Source organism: Furipterus horrens, unplaced genomic scaffold (genome assembly GCF_987537825.1).
Source record: "Furipterus horrens unplaced genomic scaffold, mFurHor1.1.pri manual_scaffold_6, whole genome shotgun sequence".
NCBI classification, from domain to species: domain Eukaryota; kingdom Metazoa; phylum Chordata; class Mammalia; order Chiroptera; family Furipteridae; genus Furipterus; species Furipterus horrens.
In genome coordinates, this window is record NW_028327176.1 from 55,187,659 (window position 1) to 55,207,774 (window position 20,116).

General features: G+C 46.2%; 3 protein-coding genes and 1 pseudogene across 7 annotated transcripts in view; 1 reads left to right on the forward strand and 3 right to left on the reverse strand.

Annotated features, from left to right (window-relative positions):
• WDR54 (WD repeat domain 54) overlaps positions 1-20,116 on the forward strand; it is a 30,259-nt gene that overhangs the window by 8,260 nt on the left and 1,883 nt on the right. Inside the window, exons 1-5 of one of the 4 annotated variants that reach the window (XM_090281567.1) lie at positions 9,854-9,874; positions 18,780-19,002; positions 19,170-19,232; positions 19,625-19,691; positions 19,784-19,837. In XM_090281567.1, coding sequence (XP_090137693.1) covers positions 18,781-19,002; positions 19,170-19,232; positions 19,625-19,691; positions 19,784-19,837 — 406 coding nt within the window. In that variant the 5' untranslated portion in view covers positions 9,854-9,874; position 18,780. Of the gene's footprint in view, positions 1-9,853; positions 9,875-10,790; positions 10,836-18,261; positions 18,416-18,779; positions 19,003-19,169; positions 19,233-19,624; positions 19,692-19,783; positions 19,838-20,116 lie in introns of those variants that run through there. The other 3 variants (XM_090281565.1, XM_090281564.1, XM_090281566.1) reach the window with 3 other exon arrangements.
• LOC150006241 (large ribosomal subunit protein eL32 pseudogene) lies at positions 122-707 on the reverse strand (annotated as a pseudogene).
• On the reverse strand, positions 7,333-11,854 carry LOC150006242 (retinol dehydrogenase 11-like). 2 transcript variants are annotated; one of them, XM_090281569.1, is made up of 6 exons: positions 11,638-11,854; positions 11,225-11,464; positions 10,854-10,943; positions 8,545-8,733; positions 7,967-8,073; positions 7,333-7,828 (listed from the first exon to the last, which is right to left on the reverse strand). In XM_090281569.1, exons 1-6 carry the CDS (start codon positions 11,813-11,815, stop codon positions 7,640-7,642), a joined length of 993 nt encoding a protein of 330 aa, XP_090137695.1. In that variant the 5' UTR covers positions 11,816-11,854; the 3' UTR covers positions 7,333-7,639. The 2 variants fall into 2 exon arrangements, with proteins under 2 accessions (XP_090137695.1, XP_090137694.1); XM_090281568.1 differs by having other exon boundaries at positions 11,225-11,506.
• On the reverse strand, positions 12,456-18,290 carry CUNH2orf81 (chromosome unknown C2orf81 homolog). The gene is given in 5 exon segments (XM_090281570.1): positions 12,456-12,613; positions 12,616-13,861; positions 14,010-14,231; positions 14,319-14,540; positions 18,154-18,290. Coding segments are annotated over 5 exon segments (1,794 nt in total). The 5' UTR covers positions 18,172-18,290; the 3' UTR covers positions 12,456-12,527.

The following is a 20,116-nucleotide window of genomic DNA, read 5'->3' on the forward strand; positions in this document are numbered from 1 at the left end:
TGTATACTGTATACTACATTTTGTTTATTCGCCCATCGATGCACATTTAGGTTATTTTGGCTGTTGCAGATATGCACATTTTTTGGCAGAATCTTATGGATTTATTAGCATAAATACAATGTGTACATAATCTGTTTATTCATTTTCTTCACTGCACAGCCTGGCATTGGGATTGGTGACTCTGATGGCTTACTAGGCTGGTCTTTCCACAGTTGCTTTGTGGTTCTTTGAGGAGATGTGAGAATCTCCGCACAGTAAGATTTGTTGCACATCAGGAGCACTTCAAGCTCCTTGACATTGTGGACCAGGAACTTCCAAGAGCCACTGGGCAGCATATGTTTTGTTTTCTTGTTGCTTCCATAACCAATGTTGGGCATCAAGATCTGGCCTTTGAATCTTCTGCACACCCTGTTGTCAATAGCTTTGGGTTTCCACCAGTTCCACTTAATTTTGACATATCAATCTGACTGGTGCCAGGTGAACTTCTTGGTCCTCTTTTTGACAATCTTGGGTTTCACGAGGGGTCTGAGGGCAGCCATGGTGCTGAGTAAGAAATGGCTGCCACCTCCATAGGCAGTGTCAAGGAAGAGCGATATGTACATATTTTTAAACATAAATACATATCCCACTCATCCCATCCCCAAGATCCCTACCCAAAGCAACTTTCTTCTTTTTTTTTTTTAAATTTATTGATTTTTTTTTTTTTTTTGAGAGGGAGAGAAAGACAGAGAGAATCATTGATTTGTTGTTCCACTTATTAATGCATTCATTGGTTGCTTCTCATATGTGCCCTGACTGGAGATCAAACCTGCAACCTTGGCATATTGGGATGATGCTCTAGCTAACTGAGCTCCCCAGCCAGGGCCTACCCAAAGCAACTTTTGATGCCAATTTTTTGTTTGCTGTTCCAGAGTCAGTCTCTGAAAACTTAAGCATTTTAGACGCAAACATAGCTTCCTATATAACCTTCCTGAACCTTGTTGTTATATACCCTGTACAATATATCTTGGAGGTTATTCATATTAGTACTTATTGATCTACCCTGAATTTTTTTTAAGGATATATTTTTAAAAATTTGAACCAGAGCCATTCTTCTGAGTGGCTTTAATAACCCTTAACAGATGTGCTGAGTTTTCATGTGAAGGTGTCAGGCCTCAAGTGGAATGGGGGGTGGGAAAACAGGAAAGACTCAAATGCTTCTCAGCATCATGAAAGGGGGTGCCAATGAGTTTAAAGGACATGGATTAGGTCTTTAAGGGAAATTAATATTTCCTTTGCCCTATGTGTCTTTTCATAGGTGCCAACCTGAGGCTCCCTCTGATCAGGGAGCCTGAACAGGACCCCTAGAATCCCAAAACTCCCGTTTGCATGACTGGAGCCCATCCTCCCAAACTGTGATGCTGAACAGAGAACATCTGCTCATCTGGTGGAGTCCTTACATTCCAAAACATGGAAAGGAACCAAAAGGGAAAACCTCTCCTTAAAGAATAGACGCTGTTTCCCAGAGGAAGGAGGTGGTGTTCAGGATGAAAGATTGAAGGGGGATTGGATAAAGGCAGAGAGCAAATCAAAGGTGACAAAGCCAGCTACAAGGGCAGAACAGGTGTGGAGGAGAGAAGCATTTAGCTGAGCTATATCAACACTGTCCAATAAGAATAAAAATGTAAATTTTGAAATTGCCTTTAATTGAGATGTAGGCTAATACATTTTTTAAAGTTTTTGGAGAAAACTATTAAAATTAAATTTCATATAAGCCAGTCATGCATATAATCTTAAATTTTTTAGCAACCATATTTTTAAAGTCAAAAGGAACAAGTGATATTAATTTTACCAAGATATCCAAAATATTATTATTTCAACATGTAATACTCGGCAGCCGTCCATCTCGAGAGACGATGGTGTAGCTTCTTAAGAGTCTATCTGCACCGCCGAGAATGGCTGTGCAGTCCGACTCAGGAGTGACACGGTATCTGTCTCCTCCCGTGTTGAATCGACATCTTGCGATGATGCTGGAGTGTCCTCTACAGTGAAGCTGAAGCTACAGAGCCTGGGCAGGGTGATATGGAGGGTCTGCTGTTGCCCATGCAGCAGACCCCCCTCTCTTCGCAGCTGAAGGGTTCAAGGGAAAGACAGAGTCAATACAGCTTGGCTTCAGGTGCGCCGCAGGAGTTGCCGGTGTTGACTACAACGTCAAACCGCCTTAGGGACTCCGGCTCCGGATTTTCTGTCGGGGTTTACTCCCTTAGCCTTTCCCCTGAAGAGGTATGCCGCAAGGCAGCGGAGGTTTTTTGGAATCAGAGTTTTCCTTCTCTGATGTGCCCTGACTGGAAGATCGAACCAGCGACACTTAGCTCGCAGGCCGACGCTCAATCCACTGAGCCAAACCAGCCAGTTCAACATGTAATAAATATAAAAATATTAACAGGATATTTTACATTCTTTTTTTTGTACAAAGTCTTTGAAATTTAGTGTGTATTTTGCACTGACAGCACATTCAGATGATAAATTTTCGTTGGAAATACTTGATCTGGTTTAGATTTCATAAAACTTACAATTGAAGATACAGATTCATGTATGTAATTTGTTTCAAGTAAATTTAGAAGCTTTCCAATAACTGGATTGATTATACCTTTTTAAACTTAATTAAAATCAAGTGAAATTTAAAATTCAGTTCCTCAGTCACATTAGCCACATTTCAAGTACTCAACAGCCACATTGGCCATTGGCTTTTGTATTGGACAGTCTAGAAATAGACTTCGACCCTTCTTCTCCCTGCTTTGTTATACTTTTATTAGAGGGTCTGGCCTTCAGGAAATAATCTAAGGTGTCTTCTTCATTGCCTGGCTTTGTTACCACACAACGGGAGAGTGTGGGGAGACAAGGTGGCTCTGGGAGCATCAGATTTGCTATTCCCCATCTCTTTCTGGGGTAGAGGTGGGGACAGTATGAGGATGGTCCCTTGGGGACCTTGAAGACTGTAATAAGAATCAACAGTGTGGGATAAGCCAGAATAACCATAAAATGTTATTCTTATCTTGGGGACTTAGGACCACTTATGTCCTATTGTAGAAATCATGGAAAAAACCATATCTACAAACAGAGACATTTTTGTTAAAACAAATACAGACCCTTGAAAAGAATACAAGTACTCATTAGAGTTTCTAAAATCAGGAATAAAAAGATGTCCAATATCTCTGACTCTAATTAAACATTGTATTTTTGGACATAACTACTATAATAAAGTGAGAAAAATATAAAAGGCATAAAGATTAGAAAGGAAAAAAATCAAACTCTCCTTTTGCACAGATTATATAATGACTTACACATGAAATATCAAAAGAGCCCTGGCTGGTGTGGCTCAGTGGATTCAGTGCTGACCTGCAACCAAAGGGTTGCTGGTTTGATTCCCAGTCAGGGCACATGCCTGTGTTGCAGGCCAAGTTCCCAGTTGGGGACATGCGAGAGGAAACCACACATAGATGTTTTTCTCCCTCTCTTCCTCCCTTCCCTGTCTCTAAAAATAAATGAATAAAATCTTTTTTGAAAATATCAAAAGAATCTGAAAATTATTAGAATTGCTTTTTTTAAAAATTAGCAAGCTGGCTACATATAAAATCAATATAAAAATAAGTTTCATTTCTATAGCCAACAATACAAAGTTGAATAGGGAGACTTCCAGCCAAGATGGAGGCTTAGGCGGACACGCTCAGTCTCCCTCTACAACTAGACAGGAATACAACTACTTCAAAACAAAAGATAACTAGAAATTCCAGAAAATAAAGCTACACAGAAGCCCAACGTATGAAGTTATAAACCAGCGGCGCTGTTTGGGCAGGTAGGAAGAGGGAAAGAGGGCGGAGCTGTTTGCAGTCGCACCAGGGACAGCGGCAGGGAGAGCAATCCCGGCTGCAGTCAAGCCCCAGCAGCTTGCAACCCCAACACTGGGAAAAGCAGCCACCACATCATCCTGAACGGTGAGGCCCAGAGGGCGGGAGGACAGATCCCGGTCTCCTAGCGGAATAACTACGGGAATCCACCTTGGATCCCCGCCCCCACACAAACCGCCACAGCGCTGCGAAATAGGTTGCGGATCGCCACTGGTCGCTGGGCAGTGATGACAAAGCGCCACAGCGCAGCGAGAAAGGTTGCAGATCGCCACTGGTCGCTGGGCAGTGATGACAAAGCGCCACAGCGCAGCGAAAAAGGTTGCGGATCGATACCAGTCGCTAGGTTGTGACAAGTACACAGGCACTGCCCCCTATAGCCGGCCCAAGAAAACAAAACGCATCCGTCAAAATGAGGCAGACAACTATAGGAATCCCGGTGGCGCAGCTCACCAGGCAACAGATGAAGAACCTGACAGATGAACAAATAAGAAACCTATCAGAGGCTCAGTTCAGGGCCATTGTTATCAGGTGGCTTACAGAATTAACAAAAGATCTGGAAAAAGATGAGAAAGAATTGAAAAACACTCATACTGAAAGGAACAAAACCACATACGAGACAGATGGTGAGGAAATAAAATCCAGAGTTCAAATCAACAAACCAGAACATAGGGAAGGAACAAACAGTCAACCAGTGCAGAGAGAGGAAACAGTAAGCAACGAAAATGATGAGAGGATCAGAAACCTCTGGGACAGCTACAAGAGATCGAACATACAGATTATCGGATTGCCAGAGGGTGAAGAAGAAGAACTAGAAATTGAAAAATTAAGTGAAAATATAATAAAGCAGAACTTCCCAAACTTGGGGAAGGAAATAGACGTACAGGTCCAGGAAGCACAGAGAGTTCCAAAAAAACTGGACCCAGGGAGAACCACTCCAAGACACATTATAATCAAAATGTCAAAAGTTAAAGATAAAGAGAGAATCTTAAAAGCAGCAAGAGAGAAGAAAAGAATCATGTACAAAAGGGTCCCAATTAGACTATCAGCTGACTTCTCAAGGGAGACCCTGCAGGCAAGAAGGGACTGGCAAGAAATATTCAAAGTAATGAAAATCCAAAACCTACAACCACGAATACTCTATCCAGCGAAATTGTCATTCAGAATAGAAGGGCAGAGAAAGTGCTTCCAGGACAAAATAAAACTGAAAGAGTTCATTAGATCCAAACCACTATTATATGAGATGTTAAAGGGACTGGTTTAGAAGAAGGGGGATCAAAACTATGAACACTAAAATGAAAACTGCATCACAAGAACCAACAACAGAAGCTAGGGAACTGAAACAAAGGCAAACCAAATAGGCAACGAGAGTGGAAAAAGAACTATAGGTATGGGGAGCATATTGGGGGGAGGTCAGCAGTGAGGGGGAAGGAGGAGAGGGAGGGAGATGGTATAGGAATTAAGAAGCATAGTAGGAGGGAATGGAATAGACAGAGGTTGAGAAGAACTATATGCACAACCAATGGACATGGACTAAAAGGGGAGGACAAGGGGAGGGAGGGAGGCCACCAGGTGGAGGGGAGCAGAGGGAAGGGAAATTGGGACAACTGTAACACTATAATCAATATATACCATTGAATAAAGGGAGGAAATCCATTTTCAGCTAAAAAAAAAAAGTTGAATAATATAATTTTTAAATAAAACTGATGCACCTAGTAATAAACTTAAGGAAGCATGTGCACAATCTAAACTTATAAAATTATATTTGAAGTCTTTAACAATAGCCTAAATAAATGGGTGATATAGAACTTTCATGAACAGGAAGATTTCAATCATAAAGTAATTATCCTAAATTAACCTGTGTATTTGAAATAATTCCTATCAATATCCTATCAGGAAATTCTAGGAGCATAACAACAAACTAATGTATTTGTAGAGCTGCACAATGGAACAAAATAGCCAAGAAACTCCTGAAGAAAAGGAACACAATTGTGAGGGCGGCACTGCTTATTTTAAAATTGCAGTAATTAAGGCAACGTGGTATTGATGTCAGAATAGAAAAAAAGACCACCAGAACAGAAAACAGCCTAGACCTAAAACAAACACATACACATGAAAATCTGATATATGACAAAATTTATATTATTGATCAGTGCAGGAAAAACACACTATTCAACAAATGGTGCTGGGACAATTGGTTATCCAAATGCAAAAGGAGGAAAGAAAGAACTAAGTATCACAGAAAGTCCACCTGATACAGTACAGCTAAAAATACTGGATGCAACATTTAACACACGGCACGCACACACACTCATACACCTGTTTGTATTGCCTGATTGAACTGGCAGGAAATTAAGGGAATTCATTAGAGATGATGTGAAATTATGAATCCCAAGGCACAGATGATCACTGGAGTCTGTGTTTGCTAAGCCAACCCCTGGTGGCCTGGGCCTGAGTTTAAAGGGCCATAAGTAGGGACAGAAAACAAAGTCTGGGATTGAGCAGAGATAGTGGGTTGGAAAACTATCCCCTACACACTTAAAGCCAGGCTAGTCAAAGAGTAACACCCTCAGAGAGTAAACTTTAAAGAAGTGCCTTGCCCTGGCTGATGTGGCTCAGTGGATTGAGTGCTGGCCAATGAACTGGGAGGTTGGCAGTTTGGTTCCAGGTCAGGGCACATGCCTGGATTGTGGGCTGGGTCCCCAGTTGGGGGCATGGGAAAGGCAATTGATTGATGTTTCTCACATTGATATTTCTCTCCCTCTCTTTCTCCTTCCATTCCCCTATCTCTAACAATAAATAAATAAAATCATTTTTAAAAAGTGCTTCACAGAGAGCAACGGGATAAAAGTCTATCTCATCCTTGTTCTTGGTATAGCAGGAGAAAAATTCTTTATGGTAATTCAAAATAATATGCTTGTACACATACAAGTTTGGGGCCAAATGTATACCATATGAATGGGAAATGCATTCTAATCCCAGGCCTTAAATAATTACTATAGCTATAGCTCCAAGAACTATGAGTGTACAATCAGTCACTAAACAAAGAGAAATAAGCTACCATAAATATTCAAACCTGCAAAGATTACAGGGAGAGAAACATCAATGTGTGAGAGATACATCAATTGGTTGCCTCTCACATGCTCCCAGCTGGGATCCCAGCCTGCAACCCAGGCATGTGCCCTGACTGGGAATCCAACCAGTGACCTTTCAGTTTGCAGGCCGGTGATGGATCCACTGAGTCACAGCAGCCAGCGCTGATATATCTCTTGCACTTCAATGTTTCTCTACTTCTCTTTCTCCCTTCCTACCCTTCTCTTTAAAATAAATTTTAAAAATCTTGAAATTAAACAATTCTGTTAATGAAATAACAGAATTAAAATACTGGGTTACAAAAGCATATAAATTCAAAGGAAAACATTATGGTAAGTGAAATAAGGCAATCAGAGAAAGACAGGTACCATATAATTTCACTCATATATGGAATCTAATGAACAAACAAAACTAACAAGGAAAATAAAGACAGACTCATAGAGAGCAGGCTGACAGCTCTGGGATGGGGGTTAGGGGGTAGAGGGATGGAGCAAAAAAGAAAAAGGACTCATGGACATGGACAACAGTGTGGTGATTGGTGGGGGGAGGGGAGTGAGGGGAGGTAAAAGAGAGTATGTATAGGGAGATAAATGGTGATAGAAACAAATAGAATAAAAATAAGGGGGAAAAAAGAGAATTCTTAAGATCTGGGTCACTGAGGATCAGTCCACCTTGTCCAGGTTTGTTAGTTTGACTGAGGCATTCCAGAGGCTTTGGGCCACATGAGGATCCTGAGCAGCTTTAGGGGGAAGAGTTATTACACAGGAACTGCTGAAATATTTTCCAGAAATGCCATCCAGTTCTTTTGCCAAGCTCAGGTAGAGGACTGGGTTTGCACCTTGTTTAGGATCCTGTGGAAACATGTAGAGTTGGGGTCTGTGGGGGAGGATGGGCTGTCACACCAGGCAGACTTTAGCCTGCTGGGGATGTACTGAGAGGTAGAACCCTGCCCACCCTCTTCAGGCCAAACCAGCTCTTCCCCTGCCCACCTTAATGAAGAAGCTGGAGAGCCAGAAGAAGAAACGGTATGACCAAGGGAACTGGTTCAGGATCTCAGTGTATACAACACCGGGGTCCACAGAGTTCACAGTCACACCTGAGAAGGTAAGACAAGCATAATGCAAGGGGAAGTGAGAGGATGATGAGAAGAAAGGATTGTGATTCTGCAGTGTGCAATGAGGGAAGGATCCTACCAGGTCTGTTGGGTAGAGGTAACCAGAGACTTGGGGGTGGTTCCAGGGACATTAGTGCTCTGTAATTCACATCAATGGTGGTAGCCAAGTCAGTAAGGAGACAAGTATTTGGAAGTGTTAACTGTAGGATGAATATGATGTACGGTGTTAGTGTTGGAAAATACTGGGAGGAGGGGATGTTGCGGGTGATAAGAGAGTTGGAAAAGGTTGAAAAGGAGCCATGATGACAGGGTTGAGAGAACTTTGGGGGGCACAGATGGTACGTGGAAAAAATTAACAGCTGGCTTGGGGGATATTGCAAGTATTTTATGGCCAGGACATGTTGAGATGTGAGGGTTGGGAGTGGAGGAACAGGGGATGCTAGAAGCAGTTACCTGTCCCTTGAAGTCTCCGGGCAAGTTCCCCAGTGATTGAGGTCAAAAGCAGTTTGCTGCAGTAATAGTTCTGGTTGAATGTCAAAGGTCTACCAGCCCCTGTCAGATGTCCCTCATCAAAGTATCCATAAGTTTGCGTATAGGAAGACACATTTATCACCCGGGCTGACCCTGCCCGTTGTAGCGCCCCTGGGTAGAGAGAGGATCACACTCCTTGAGTCCAAGTCCTGGGGTAAACTCCCATGCCCACTACCCAGCCTGCTTCTCCAGGAGACTCTGTGAGACTCCAGGAGAGCAGGGCCCATCCAGGGCTTTCAGGGAAAGCTCAATGGGCCCCCACCCAGGCATCCAGGCTAGGCACAGAAGAACTTAATGTGAACAGACTTCATTTTCATTAGCTGCTTTCCTACTGTTCTTCTCCCTCTTTCAGTGTTTGAAGTTTGGTCTTGCTTTTCTTCCACTTGCCAACTGGAGCTAATTTAATTGATCCTTGTTTATATTTGACCTCACTCACAACTAAGAGGGGAGAAAGAAGAGGCTGGACACACCATCAGAGCTCTTTCACGTATTCATACATTCGTTCACTTACTCATTTCACAGATGTTCATTAGGCCCCTGGATTGTGGCAGACACCAAGATAAGGACAAAAGAGCACTAGGTTTGGGGGGAAAGAAATATGCAGAGATACTTGGAAAGTGGTGTTTTGTTTTAAACTACAGTATCTACCAAAGGAACAGAAATAAAATTATAACCAATGGAACAAGTTAAATCTTTTTAAAAAATGAATACCTAACTATACCAAAAAAATCTGGATTATATAAATTATGAAAAATAGTAGTTGTCACATGAGTTTACAGTATTTTTTCCAAAATGCTAAAACTATTTTGAGCCCTACATTGAATGAAGAATCACAGATAACAATTTGAACCAGTGGTATTTAGCCAAAATTTGCTAGAGAGAAAAAAAAAAATTCTTAAAGAAGAAAATGGACCCTAAACTTGCAGATATAGTGACATAAAAACCAAAAGGACTCACAGCCTAGCTGGAGACTGATCCTCATGGAGCAATGTTAGTTCAAGAACGGAGAGTCTTAAGGGAGCCCCGTAATTTGGGAAATGCGCTGACAGCTCCAAATCCACAGCACAGGCTATATCTGTACTGAGTCTTGGCAGATGAACTAAAGTTAGCCAGGCTAAGGGAGTGGGAGAGGATATTCCAGATAGAGGGAATCACATGTGCAAAAGCACAGCCAGAGGAGAGAAAACAGAACGCCAGTCCAAGAGCTACAGATTGGCTGGAGACAAGGGTGTGGGTTAAGAAAGAGCAAAAGGTAAGGTTCTCAGTCTTGTAAGTGAAGAGAAGGGGATTAGAGTTGATCCTATAAAGGACGGAGTACCTTCAAAGGATTTTAAGCAAGAAATACTTAGGAACACAATTTAGGTTGCTACCTGAATTCTGATCCTGGGCTGTATCAGCTTTTGCTCAAATAAATGCTTTTTAGAAAAAAGAAAAAACACTAATGCTGAACAAGGTGCAAACACGTTACAATTTTTTGGAAGAGGAAAAAAATATTCATACTCACAAATGCAGAGTTTTGCATTGCTCTTCATTCACGTCCCAGTTGAGGCTAGTGTAAGCAGCCACTGAAGGGCACATGAGACCCTGACAACAGCAGTCCCCTCCCAGGAGGGGAACGGGTAGCTGATTTTCAAGGAGAGGAGAATTTTTTCTGTATATCCTTTTGTACCCTTTCAATTTTGTATTTTAGATATGTATTACCTAAGAAATTATTTTCTTTTAAAGGGGGCTATTACACAATATAGGAAAATATGTCAGGAAAAATTTGCCTGCTACCTATTTTCCCCCTCCTCCCCAGGAAGAACCCAAACCTCCTTAATCAGAAAGGATTACAAAATCAGAAAATCTAAGGACTTGGGCCCAAGGGAGTGGTGTTTTTGGCTATGTTCCCCAGTATTCCTGAGCTTCTTGGTGTCTATGTTCCTAGTGGCCTAGTGCCACCCGCAGGAAGCTTTGTTTGAGATGACTGACTCTACTGGTCTGACTGGAACGCAGAGCTAAGAGAAGGAGAGGTCGGATCTTATATCTCCTTGCTGATTGTATTTGGGGCTGATTCCATTACCAGAATCCTAATCCTGATTGTGTCAGGTGGTTCTCCTGCCACTTGCAGCAAAAGCATACTGGGTCATTGCTCAGCAAGCAGCTGGGTGCCAGCGGGAAGAAAGTGTACAAGAAAATGCCGGGGGAATGGAGAAGCAGGGCCATCACAGAAGGTAGGCATAGTTCCTTACCTTGCAGTAGATTTGTGAGCAGAAAGGGCCCAACATAATTGGTGGCAAAGGTGAGATCAAGGCCCTCGGGGGTTAGTGTCTTGGGGAGTCCTGGGAGGAGATGCAAACACAAGAAGTAGATGCTGGAGGGACTGCCCTAAGGAAGGGGATATATTGGGGTTCAGCATAAATGCCATAGGAACCTATATGTGCAAAGGTGGGGCAATGAAATTTGAGGCTGTAACTTGAGGCAGGCTCTTTAGTGTTGTGTATGAATTAGGGTGTTTCAGCAGGATGCACAGGTTAGGCTTTGGGAATGCCTGTTTTGGGGTCCCTGACCTAGAAAGCAGTCTCCTGAAATGTATCTGGGGGGAGCAAATCAAGGGACATACCACAGACTGCAGCATTGTTAACCAGCAGATGTATTTCAGGACATTCCTGCAGGAGCCACCGGGCAAAGCTCCGGACGGAGGCCATAGAGCTCAGGTCCACCTCCCCAAGCAGAAGGCAGGTGTTCTTTGAGGCTGCTTGGATCTCAGCCAGGGCCCGCTGTCCACGCTCACGGCTACGGCAGGCAAGGATCACACGGGCCCCACGGCGGGCCAGCTCCTGGGACACAGCCTTCCCCATTCCTGTAGGAGGGCAGCTCCACAGTAGGCTAGTCTGGGAAGTGACTAGAGGGCAATGGAGCAAGGGAAGGGACAAGGGTGCTGACAGGGGTGCTGCTCCTTCCCCTGCCCTCCTTGTTAAGACTGTTGGGGGGCTCAGGCCCCTAGTGAAGGAGCAGGGTGGGAAGAGCACTCACCACTGTTAGCCCCAGTCACCACTGCCGTCTTCCCAGTCAGGTCTGCCGAGCACTGCTGGAGGTCCCAAAGATGAGACTTATACCAGAGCCTCACACTTAGCCTTAGTAGGAAGACCAGAATGAAGAGGACAGAGCCAGGGCCCCAGACATGGGTGCTAACTAGAGACCACAGCAACATGGCAGATTACTGGCCTGCCACCCAGAGTGGGAAGAGTGCGAAAGTCAAAGCTGAGTAGGCACTAGCAATGAGGCTGGGGTGGAGCCCAAGACACAAAATTTAAGGAGGCACTCTCACATTTGTTCAAGCAACCCATTTGAATCCAGGAATGAGTTCCTCCTTATAAATTGTGTGCCCTCGGTACTTGATTGCCTCACCCCTAGTCAAACATCAACAAGTCTCAGGGCTTTCCCTGAGCTATGCAAGGGCTCAAATCTGATCCCAAGCCCAACTTGGGTTTGCACTCTAAAGTGAACTGACAGAGTTCCAGGGACTACAGAAGCCAAATCAGATTCCTGTGTCTTGAATCACCCTAAGCATTGCCATTCCCTTTCTCCCCAACTGAGAGGAACAAAATTCTCTCAAATGAGGCAGACCCCACTTGCAGCCCTTACATCTGCTCCTTTGTAAGAGAGGGCTGGTTCTCCAGAATGCTTCTGCTGGGGAGTCACCTTGTCCCTGAAGCAGGGTCTCCGTTAGGTGGAAATGGGTTTATTCCCTGGAATCAGTATTCTATCTTCTAGTCCTACCAGGACAACTGTTCCTCTCCAGCTCAGTGAGAATACCCATCTTTGGAAGAAACTGACAGATATCAGGCCAATTCTTAAGGCAACTCAGGTATTTATTTCTGGCAAGCAGACAGAAGGAATGTAGGATTTCCACTGGCTGAGGCTTAGGGCTCAGAATAGGGCAGGAGCTTGGAGGGGAGTGACCACGCTTAGGGGGTTGAGTTCTTCATTAGCTGTGTCATGGTCACCTGGGCTTCTGGGCACCTGTCTGGATGAGGTGCTACTTAATGGGAGGAGAGATGAAACCTTCTTTGTCCTCCTGCTGGGGTGTGCCAGAGCCTAGCAGTGTCTGGGTGTTTGGGTTCCACATGCTTACACCAGGAGCCAGCTTCAAGGCTTCTGGCTGCAACAGGGGCTTCCACACCACCTCAGAAGTGGCCTCAAGGACTTGGGGCTCAGGATAAGGCAACCTGTGAGGATCCTGGCCCTCCTGGTCCCTGGGGTCCAAGCCCTGTGGAGGTACACGGCTGCAAGAGGCCCACAGCTCTTCCAGCAACTCAGCTGCCCCCTCGCAGCCCCTGGGCCACTTTGCACTGGGCCACATGTTGGGGCTGGGGCTGTGGGCCATGTCGGGGAGCTCCCGGTGTGGTTCAAGAAAGCGGATATCAAGGCTAGGCAAAGGCTCCTTTGACCGGAAGGCTGGTGATGCTAAACCTAAGCTTAAAGGGGGAATCTGGAGGCTGGAGCCCACAGCAGGAAAAGAACCAGCCAGAGGGAGAGGGCAGAAAGCTGCCGGAGAGACTCCACAACTGGGGCCACTGGCTCGGCGTCGGGCTGGGGCCTCCATCTTCTTGACCCGCGGGCGCCTGCGGTAGATCTCCAGAGGGTGCACCTCGGAATCTGGATCCATAATCTCAACTAGCGGGAATACCCAGTGGCGTGGCAGCTGCCCTAAGGCTGTCTTGTGACCTGCCCTGTAGGGAAGCACTCTTAGTGGCGAGTCTGCCCACCAAGGCTTCTGTGGCTGGAAGGATGCAGAGGGACTGAGCATGGTGGGGCCCGAGGCTGTGCGGGGCACCTTCTTCTTCTTGAGTGCCTGCCGGTCCTCAGAAGCATGTGACCACGGTGTGCAATAGTAGAGGTCCTCAATCAAGAACTGGAAGCTGAGGGGCTGTGCCCTCTCGGAAGATTCTCGGGGGCTGGCTACCCGGGAGAGCTCCAGAGAAGGGTGGGGACTGCCAGTGGGAACCATCTCCACAGACAATGACTGTTGGAGACTGGCATTCAAGGACCCAGCCAAGAAAAGGTGGCCTTCTCCTTGGCTTTCCAGTTCCTCTAAAGGACCCCCAGGCCCTGTCTCCTGAAACAGATCCAGTTTCAGTGGGGAGCCGGGGGTGTCTCTCAGCAAAGAAGAATACTCCCAAGATTCCATCTGCTCCTCAAGGCCTCTATCTGTCCACGATCTTTCTAAAGAAATCTGGTCCACACTACCTTGGTCCTGGGGAAATGCCCCAGAGGTAGGTAAATGAGAGGTCAGAAAGGGGAGAGAGGAACTAAGGGTGGAGGAGTCAAGAGAGGCCCTAAGGTAAAGGAAGATGCATCGGGGGTAGGATTGAGGGTTGGAGGAAGCTGGGGGCTGGGCTTACTTCACTTTGGAAGGTCTCCCCTAGCTCCACCAAGGCTGGAGCATGCAGTACAGGCACAGATCCCTGAGCCCAGGCATCCGTTGTGCACACCAAGGGCTCCTCGTCCTCACCCCACGTTGGGTCCTCAGCCACTGCAGACTCTCCGTCATCCCGGGCCAGGAAGCGCCACTCAATAATCTGCAGCATGGCCTCCCTGGCCTTGCTGATAGTGAATGGAATGCACTGCAGAGGCAAGAGAGGGTCTCAGCAGGACCAGAAGAGGTTGGGGGTGGGGGGGAATGGGTCTGGAGGGCCTGGATCCAGGCCCACCTGCTGGGTCAAGTAGACTTTGAAGGCAGAGTCCATGACTCGTGCCAGCAGATCTGCCAAGATGTCCCCAACGATGTCCTCGCCCTCCTCCAGAGCAGTGAGTGCCATCCACTCTGCCTCAGTGAGCCGCCCAGGAACGACGTCCACCTGCGGCACTGGCACAGTAGGCGGCCGTGCCTTTTCCGCCTTGGATCTGGTCACCCCACGGTCTCGGACCTGCCTCTGTGGGACAAGAATGGGGCAATCAGGGCAGGAAATCAAGGAGTGGAAGAGAGAAGCAGCTATAGGCTAGGAGGAAGCTTTCTCAAGTTGTCCAGTAGGAAGGAAAAGCCCTTTGAAAGGGACAATTTACTAAGAGCCTACTGTGTGAGATGCTTTTCAGGTGTCTGACATAGCTAATTTAATTTTCATAACAGTTAACTAAGCCCATTTCACAAAGAAACTGAAATTGGACACAAATTAACCAGAATCTGCTCGGAATCACACAGTAAACCCAGGCTCCAACTCCACAGTCATTGCTCTTTGCACTAGTTCAAAGTGTTCAAAGTTCTTGAGAGGTCAAAGAACCTGAAAAAGATGAGTCAATATATGGGCTGAAGTAATAGGTGCTGTTTTGTCCTGACTGATGTGGCTCAGTGGATTGGGCATCATCCTGCAAACCAAAAGGTCACCAGTTTGATTCCTAGTCAGGGCACATGCCTGGGTTGGGGGTGTGTGAGAGGCAGCTAATGGATATTTCACACATTGATGATTCTCTCCCTCTCTTTCTCCTTTCCCCTCTCTCTAAAAAATAAATAAAATTTTTTTAAATTAAAAAAATAACAATAAATAGGTAGATGGGTATATACATACAAGGTCAAATTTTCCAGTACTTATTTTTATAAACACTCCTAATTTACAGGCTGATATTGGTAGTTACCATTTTCTGGAAATGAAAGTATAATAGTCACATACATTGTCTTGACCCAATTCTTACATTTTTTAGACTACATACTATTTTTATTTAATTTTACAGAATTTTCCCAGGATCACAGAGCAAGGAAGTAGTGCAGTGTTAATTCATGTGCAGGTCTGACATGAGAGCTTGACTTTTATACTGCTTCCCAAACAAAAAGTAGAGGGTGGGGCAAAGTAGGTGTATAGTTGTGAGCAAATCTGAAACACAGAATTTATTCTTGTGTTATTCGTCGTCGTCGGCAGCCGTCCATCTCGAGAGACGATGGTGTAGCTTCTTAAGAGTCTATCTGCACCGCCGAGAATGGCTGTGCAGTCCGACTCGGGAGTGACACGGTATCTGTCTCCTCCCGTGTTGAGTCGACATCTTGCGATGACGCTGGAGTGTCCTCTCCAGTGAAGCTGAAGCTACAGAGCCTGGGCAGGGTGATATGGAGGGTCTGCTGTTGCCCATGCAGCAGACCCCCCCTCTCTTCGCAGCTGAAGGGTCCAAGGGAAAGACGGAGTCAATACGGCTTGGCTTCAGGTGTGCCGCAGGAGTTGCCGGTGTTGACTACAACGTCAAACCACCTTAGGGACTCCGGCTCCGGATTTTCTGTTGGGGTTTACTCCCTTAGCCTTTCCCCTGAAGAGGTATGCCGCAAGGCAGCGGAGGTTTTTTGGAGTCAGAGTTTTCCTTCTCTGATGTGCCCTGACTGGAAGATCGAACCAGCGACACTTAGCTCGCAGGCCGACGCTCAATCCACTGAGCCAAACCAGCCCCTCTTGTGTTATTATTTATTAATAATTGTATTATTTTCCATATGAACAACTGTAAACCTACTTTTGCCCCACCTTGCATTTGTAGCAAATATAAAATATCCCCAAATATATTAAAGATGCATATAAAATAAGAAAAATCATAAGACCCCAGGATAATAATAAGCAAAGGACGTATTTCACAAAAGTAGAACTGTAGATGACTAATAAAGATTTGAAAACATGTCTAACTTTCAAAAATATTACTTCTAGTATTATAAATGCACTCAAAAGCATAGTCAAAACTTAAAGTAAAAATATAGTCTCCAACATATTTCCTGTGGTGTGATTTATAATAGCAGAATATTGAAAACAAGTCTAACAAAAAGAGAATAGATGGCTTATTGTGCACTATCTGTATGATGGAATATTATGCAATGATTAAAGGTAATCCTTAGGAAGAACTTGCAAGAACATAGAAAAATACTGAAGATTTAATGTTAAATGAGACAGAATACAAAATTACATATCAAGTATGATCTCAGATAATGTAAATGGTACGTGTTGGAGAAAAAAGAAAACACCAAAATTGTAACAGAGAGCATGTTTCTTTTCTATGCTCTTCTGTACTTTGTAAGTTCTTTACAATGAGATTGTACCCCTTTATAATCAAGAAAGCTCTACTTAAAAAGAAAAAGACTAGTCCCAAAAAATTCATTTCAGAACATAGACATTCACTAACAGATTCTTGGGAGCCTCCTCACTTCCCCAGAAGTCTTCGTAAACCTGGTTTCCTCCAAAACTTACCTTCAAATGTAATCTTCCGAAACCTTTGCCTCCTCACCCTTAACCTTACTGACTCATACCTGATGTTCCCCCAAACTCATTCTCCCTCAAATCTGTTGTTTCCTAAACTTTACACAGAACTCAGAATCCCTTAAGCCTCATTTTCCTTCTGCTAGTGCAAACAATGCCCTGGCTGGTTTGGCTCAGTGGATTGAGCGTCGGCCTTCGAGCTAAGTGTCGCTGGTTTGATCTTCCAGTCAGGGCACATCAGAGAAGGAAAACTCTGACTCCAAAAAACCTCCGCTGCCTTGCGGCATACCTCTTCAGGGGAAAGGCTAAGGGAGTAAACCCGACAGAAAATCCGGAGCCGGAGTCCCTAAGGCGGTTCGACGTTGTAGTCAACACCGGCAACTCCTGCGGCGCACCTGAAGCCAAGCTGTATTGACTCCGTCTTTCCCTTGGACCCTTCAGCTGCGAAGAGAGGGGGGGTCTGCTGCATGGGCAACAGCAGACCCTCCATATCACCCTGCCCAGGCTTTGTAGCTTCACTGGAGAGGACACTCCAGCGTCATCGCAAGATGTCGACTCAACACGGGAGGAGACAGATACCGTGTCACTCCCGAGTCGGACTGCACAGCCATTCTCGGCGGTGCAGATAGACTCTTAAGAAGCTACACCATCGTCTCTCGAGACAGACGGCTGCCGACGAGTGCAAACAGCCCTTGGGGCAAACCTAGGGAATAGCCCAAAGCCCAATCCAGGCTTGGCCAGAGCAGGGCAGTTAGGCTAGGCTGGGAGAGGAAAGTAGTTTCTTCAGACTTCCCCTCCAAGCTTCTCATGTGACACCCATGACAGTGACCATGCCTAGACATGGACTAACCAGAGGAGCCAGAGACATTGTTACACAAAGGCTCTTCAAATGTTTTATTTTAAATTTTCTTGTTCTTAAAACAATTCTATTTTCAAGTGCAGCCTCGGGTTGTTGTTAGTTAATTCAATTCTTCCTCCTGAAACTCTCGAAATGGATAACTTATTTAACACCTCCCCCAAACTTTGACCAATTATGTTTAGTCTATTTAAATCGGTACCTCAGTGTAAGAGACTTACTACAGTCATTAGCTGTTTCCAAAGTCACTCTCGTTCTTGGGCTCTCATTTGACATTTTCCCTCAGCTTCCCATTATGTAATAAAGCGTGTAAGTGGGTTTGATGCAAGTGTAGATTTTTTGCCCTCAGTCATCAGGATCGTTGGCGTGCTGGGCGGGGACCGCATATCGCGGAGTAGGCCCTAGGTTTCCGACACCAACCTTAAAGGCCGATCCCGGCTCTGGCGAACCCCCAACTCAACTGAAGCCTACCGAGCTTTCGTGCGCCATCAACCGCAGCTATCGCTCCACCCTCGAGGTTTCAGCAGCTCCCTTCCCCTCTGCAGTCGCTGCCGCAGCCTAAGAGTCGCCGCGACAACCAAGCTGTAGGCTGAGTGGCTCGCCCCGCCCATAGTTGCCCAGGCAACCGCGCCGCGCTCGGCGCGTTTGGTGCTCGCCCCGCCCAACGACCTGCGTAATGCGTCATCTCTATGGTGGCGGCGGATTCGGAGGGACCGAAACATCCTGGAGTCAGGCAAGCGAACCTGGGGCTGGTGGTGTGACCTCTGACCTGGGCCCGGGCCTTTGGGGAGCCGATCCAAGGGTGCAAGGGCCTGGGAACTACCCTTCTTCAATCCGCCTTGGCTCGGGCACTTGGGGCCACCGGGTCCCATGCCATCACCATTCCTCCTCTAGGATCCCCCCATCACCCTATGACTCAGCCCTGGAGCTCTCCTCTCTTGCTCCACGAGACCCTCCCCGTGCCAGACGCCCCCCCCCCATCACCGTCCTCAGAGCCCCCCATAACATCATGACAGCACCACTACCCCCGCAAGCACAAATCATTGCAGTCGTCTGTTTATCCCTGAGCTTTTGGTGATTGGCCGTCTCTCCCCTAGGATGTTACGCCGGGAACGTACCATCCCTCTTCGAGGCTCGGCTGCCGCCCTGTGCAACAACCTCAGTGTGCTGCAGCTGCCGGCACGCAACCTCACACAATTTGGGGTAGTCCATGGATCCAGTGCCCAGGTTCTCAGCGCTGCTCCTGAGGGTGTGCCGTTGGCCCAGCGCCAGCTCCACGCTAAGGAGGGAGCTAGAGTGAGCCTCCCACTTATCACCCAGGTGAGGCATGGAGTTGAGAGTGGTGTTGCTGAACCCATTCCTAACCCTTGCCCTTCCTCCCTAAACCTCAAGAAATAGGCCTTCCCAAACCCTCTGAATTTCTACTTTTCCGAGTCCTCATGTTCCCTGCTGACCCCTTCTCCCTACTCTGATCCACCTCCCTCCAGATCCGCTGGTGTGTCCTTCCCTTCCGAGTATTGCTGGTACTCACCTCACATCGAGGAATACAGGTAAAAGGAGGTCCTTCCTGCCCTCCTGGACTAGGGGCTTCTCAACTCCTTCCCAAGTCCCCAAAACCCTTCTATACTTGCCTCTAAATGCTCCCAAATTTTACACATGCGTAGCCCACGCTTCCTTATTTCTCATCTTCATTCCTTCCATCCTTTCTAATTCCCAAGCACTCTCTCCGATGTCTGCCCCTTTGCTAGCTGTATGACCTTGGGCAATTTAGTTAACAGAGCCTCAGTGTCCTCTGTAAAATAGGAATAAAAGTAGTACCTACCTGCCAGAGTTGTTTTGAGAATTCAGTGAGCTAAGGCTAACATTAGTATGTGACGTACTCAGCACAGATCACAGCAACGGATAGTTGGGTTGTACCCCTGCCCTTGCCCTCATCTTACAGATGTATGAATCTGATGGCTCCGTCATGGTCTATTGGCACGCACTGGACTCTGGAGATGCCTCTCCAGGTACCTGCAGGACTGAGTTGGGTGTGGGTAGGGAGTGTTTGCTGGGGCTGGAGGAAGTGCTATTTCTAATAGTTTTCCCCTTTCATACTCAGTACAGGCTGTGTTTGCCCGAGGAATTGCTTCCAGTGGCCACTTCATCTGTGTGGGTAGGGCAGGGCATTGGAGGGTGCTGGGGTGTTAAGGTGTGGGCTTTGGCTTGGAGGATGTTGAAGGTCTGAGGAAATTGTGGAAGTAAAGAGGGGTTAGAGACTCCCAAGAGCCATGGATGGGTTCAGAGGGGCAGGGTAGGAAAGAATAAGGGTGGTCATGGAAGGACAGGACTATTGGAGTGGGGAGAGGAGGGTTCGTTACTGAGGTTTCTGGGATCCGGGAAGTGCTGAGTGTGATGGCGGGAGACACGGGAGGACTAGGACTCACTACTTCTG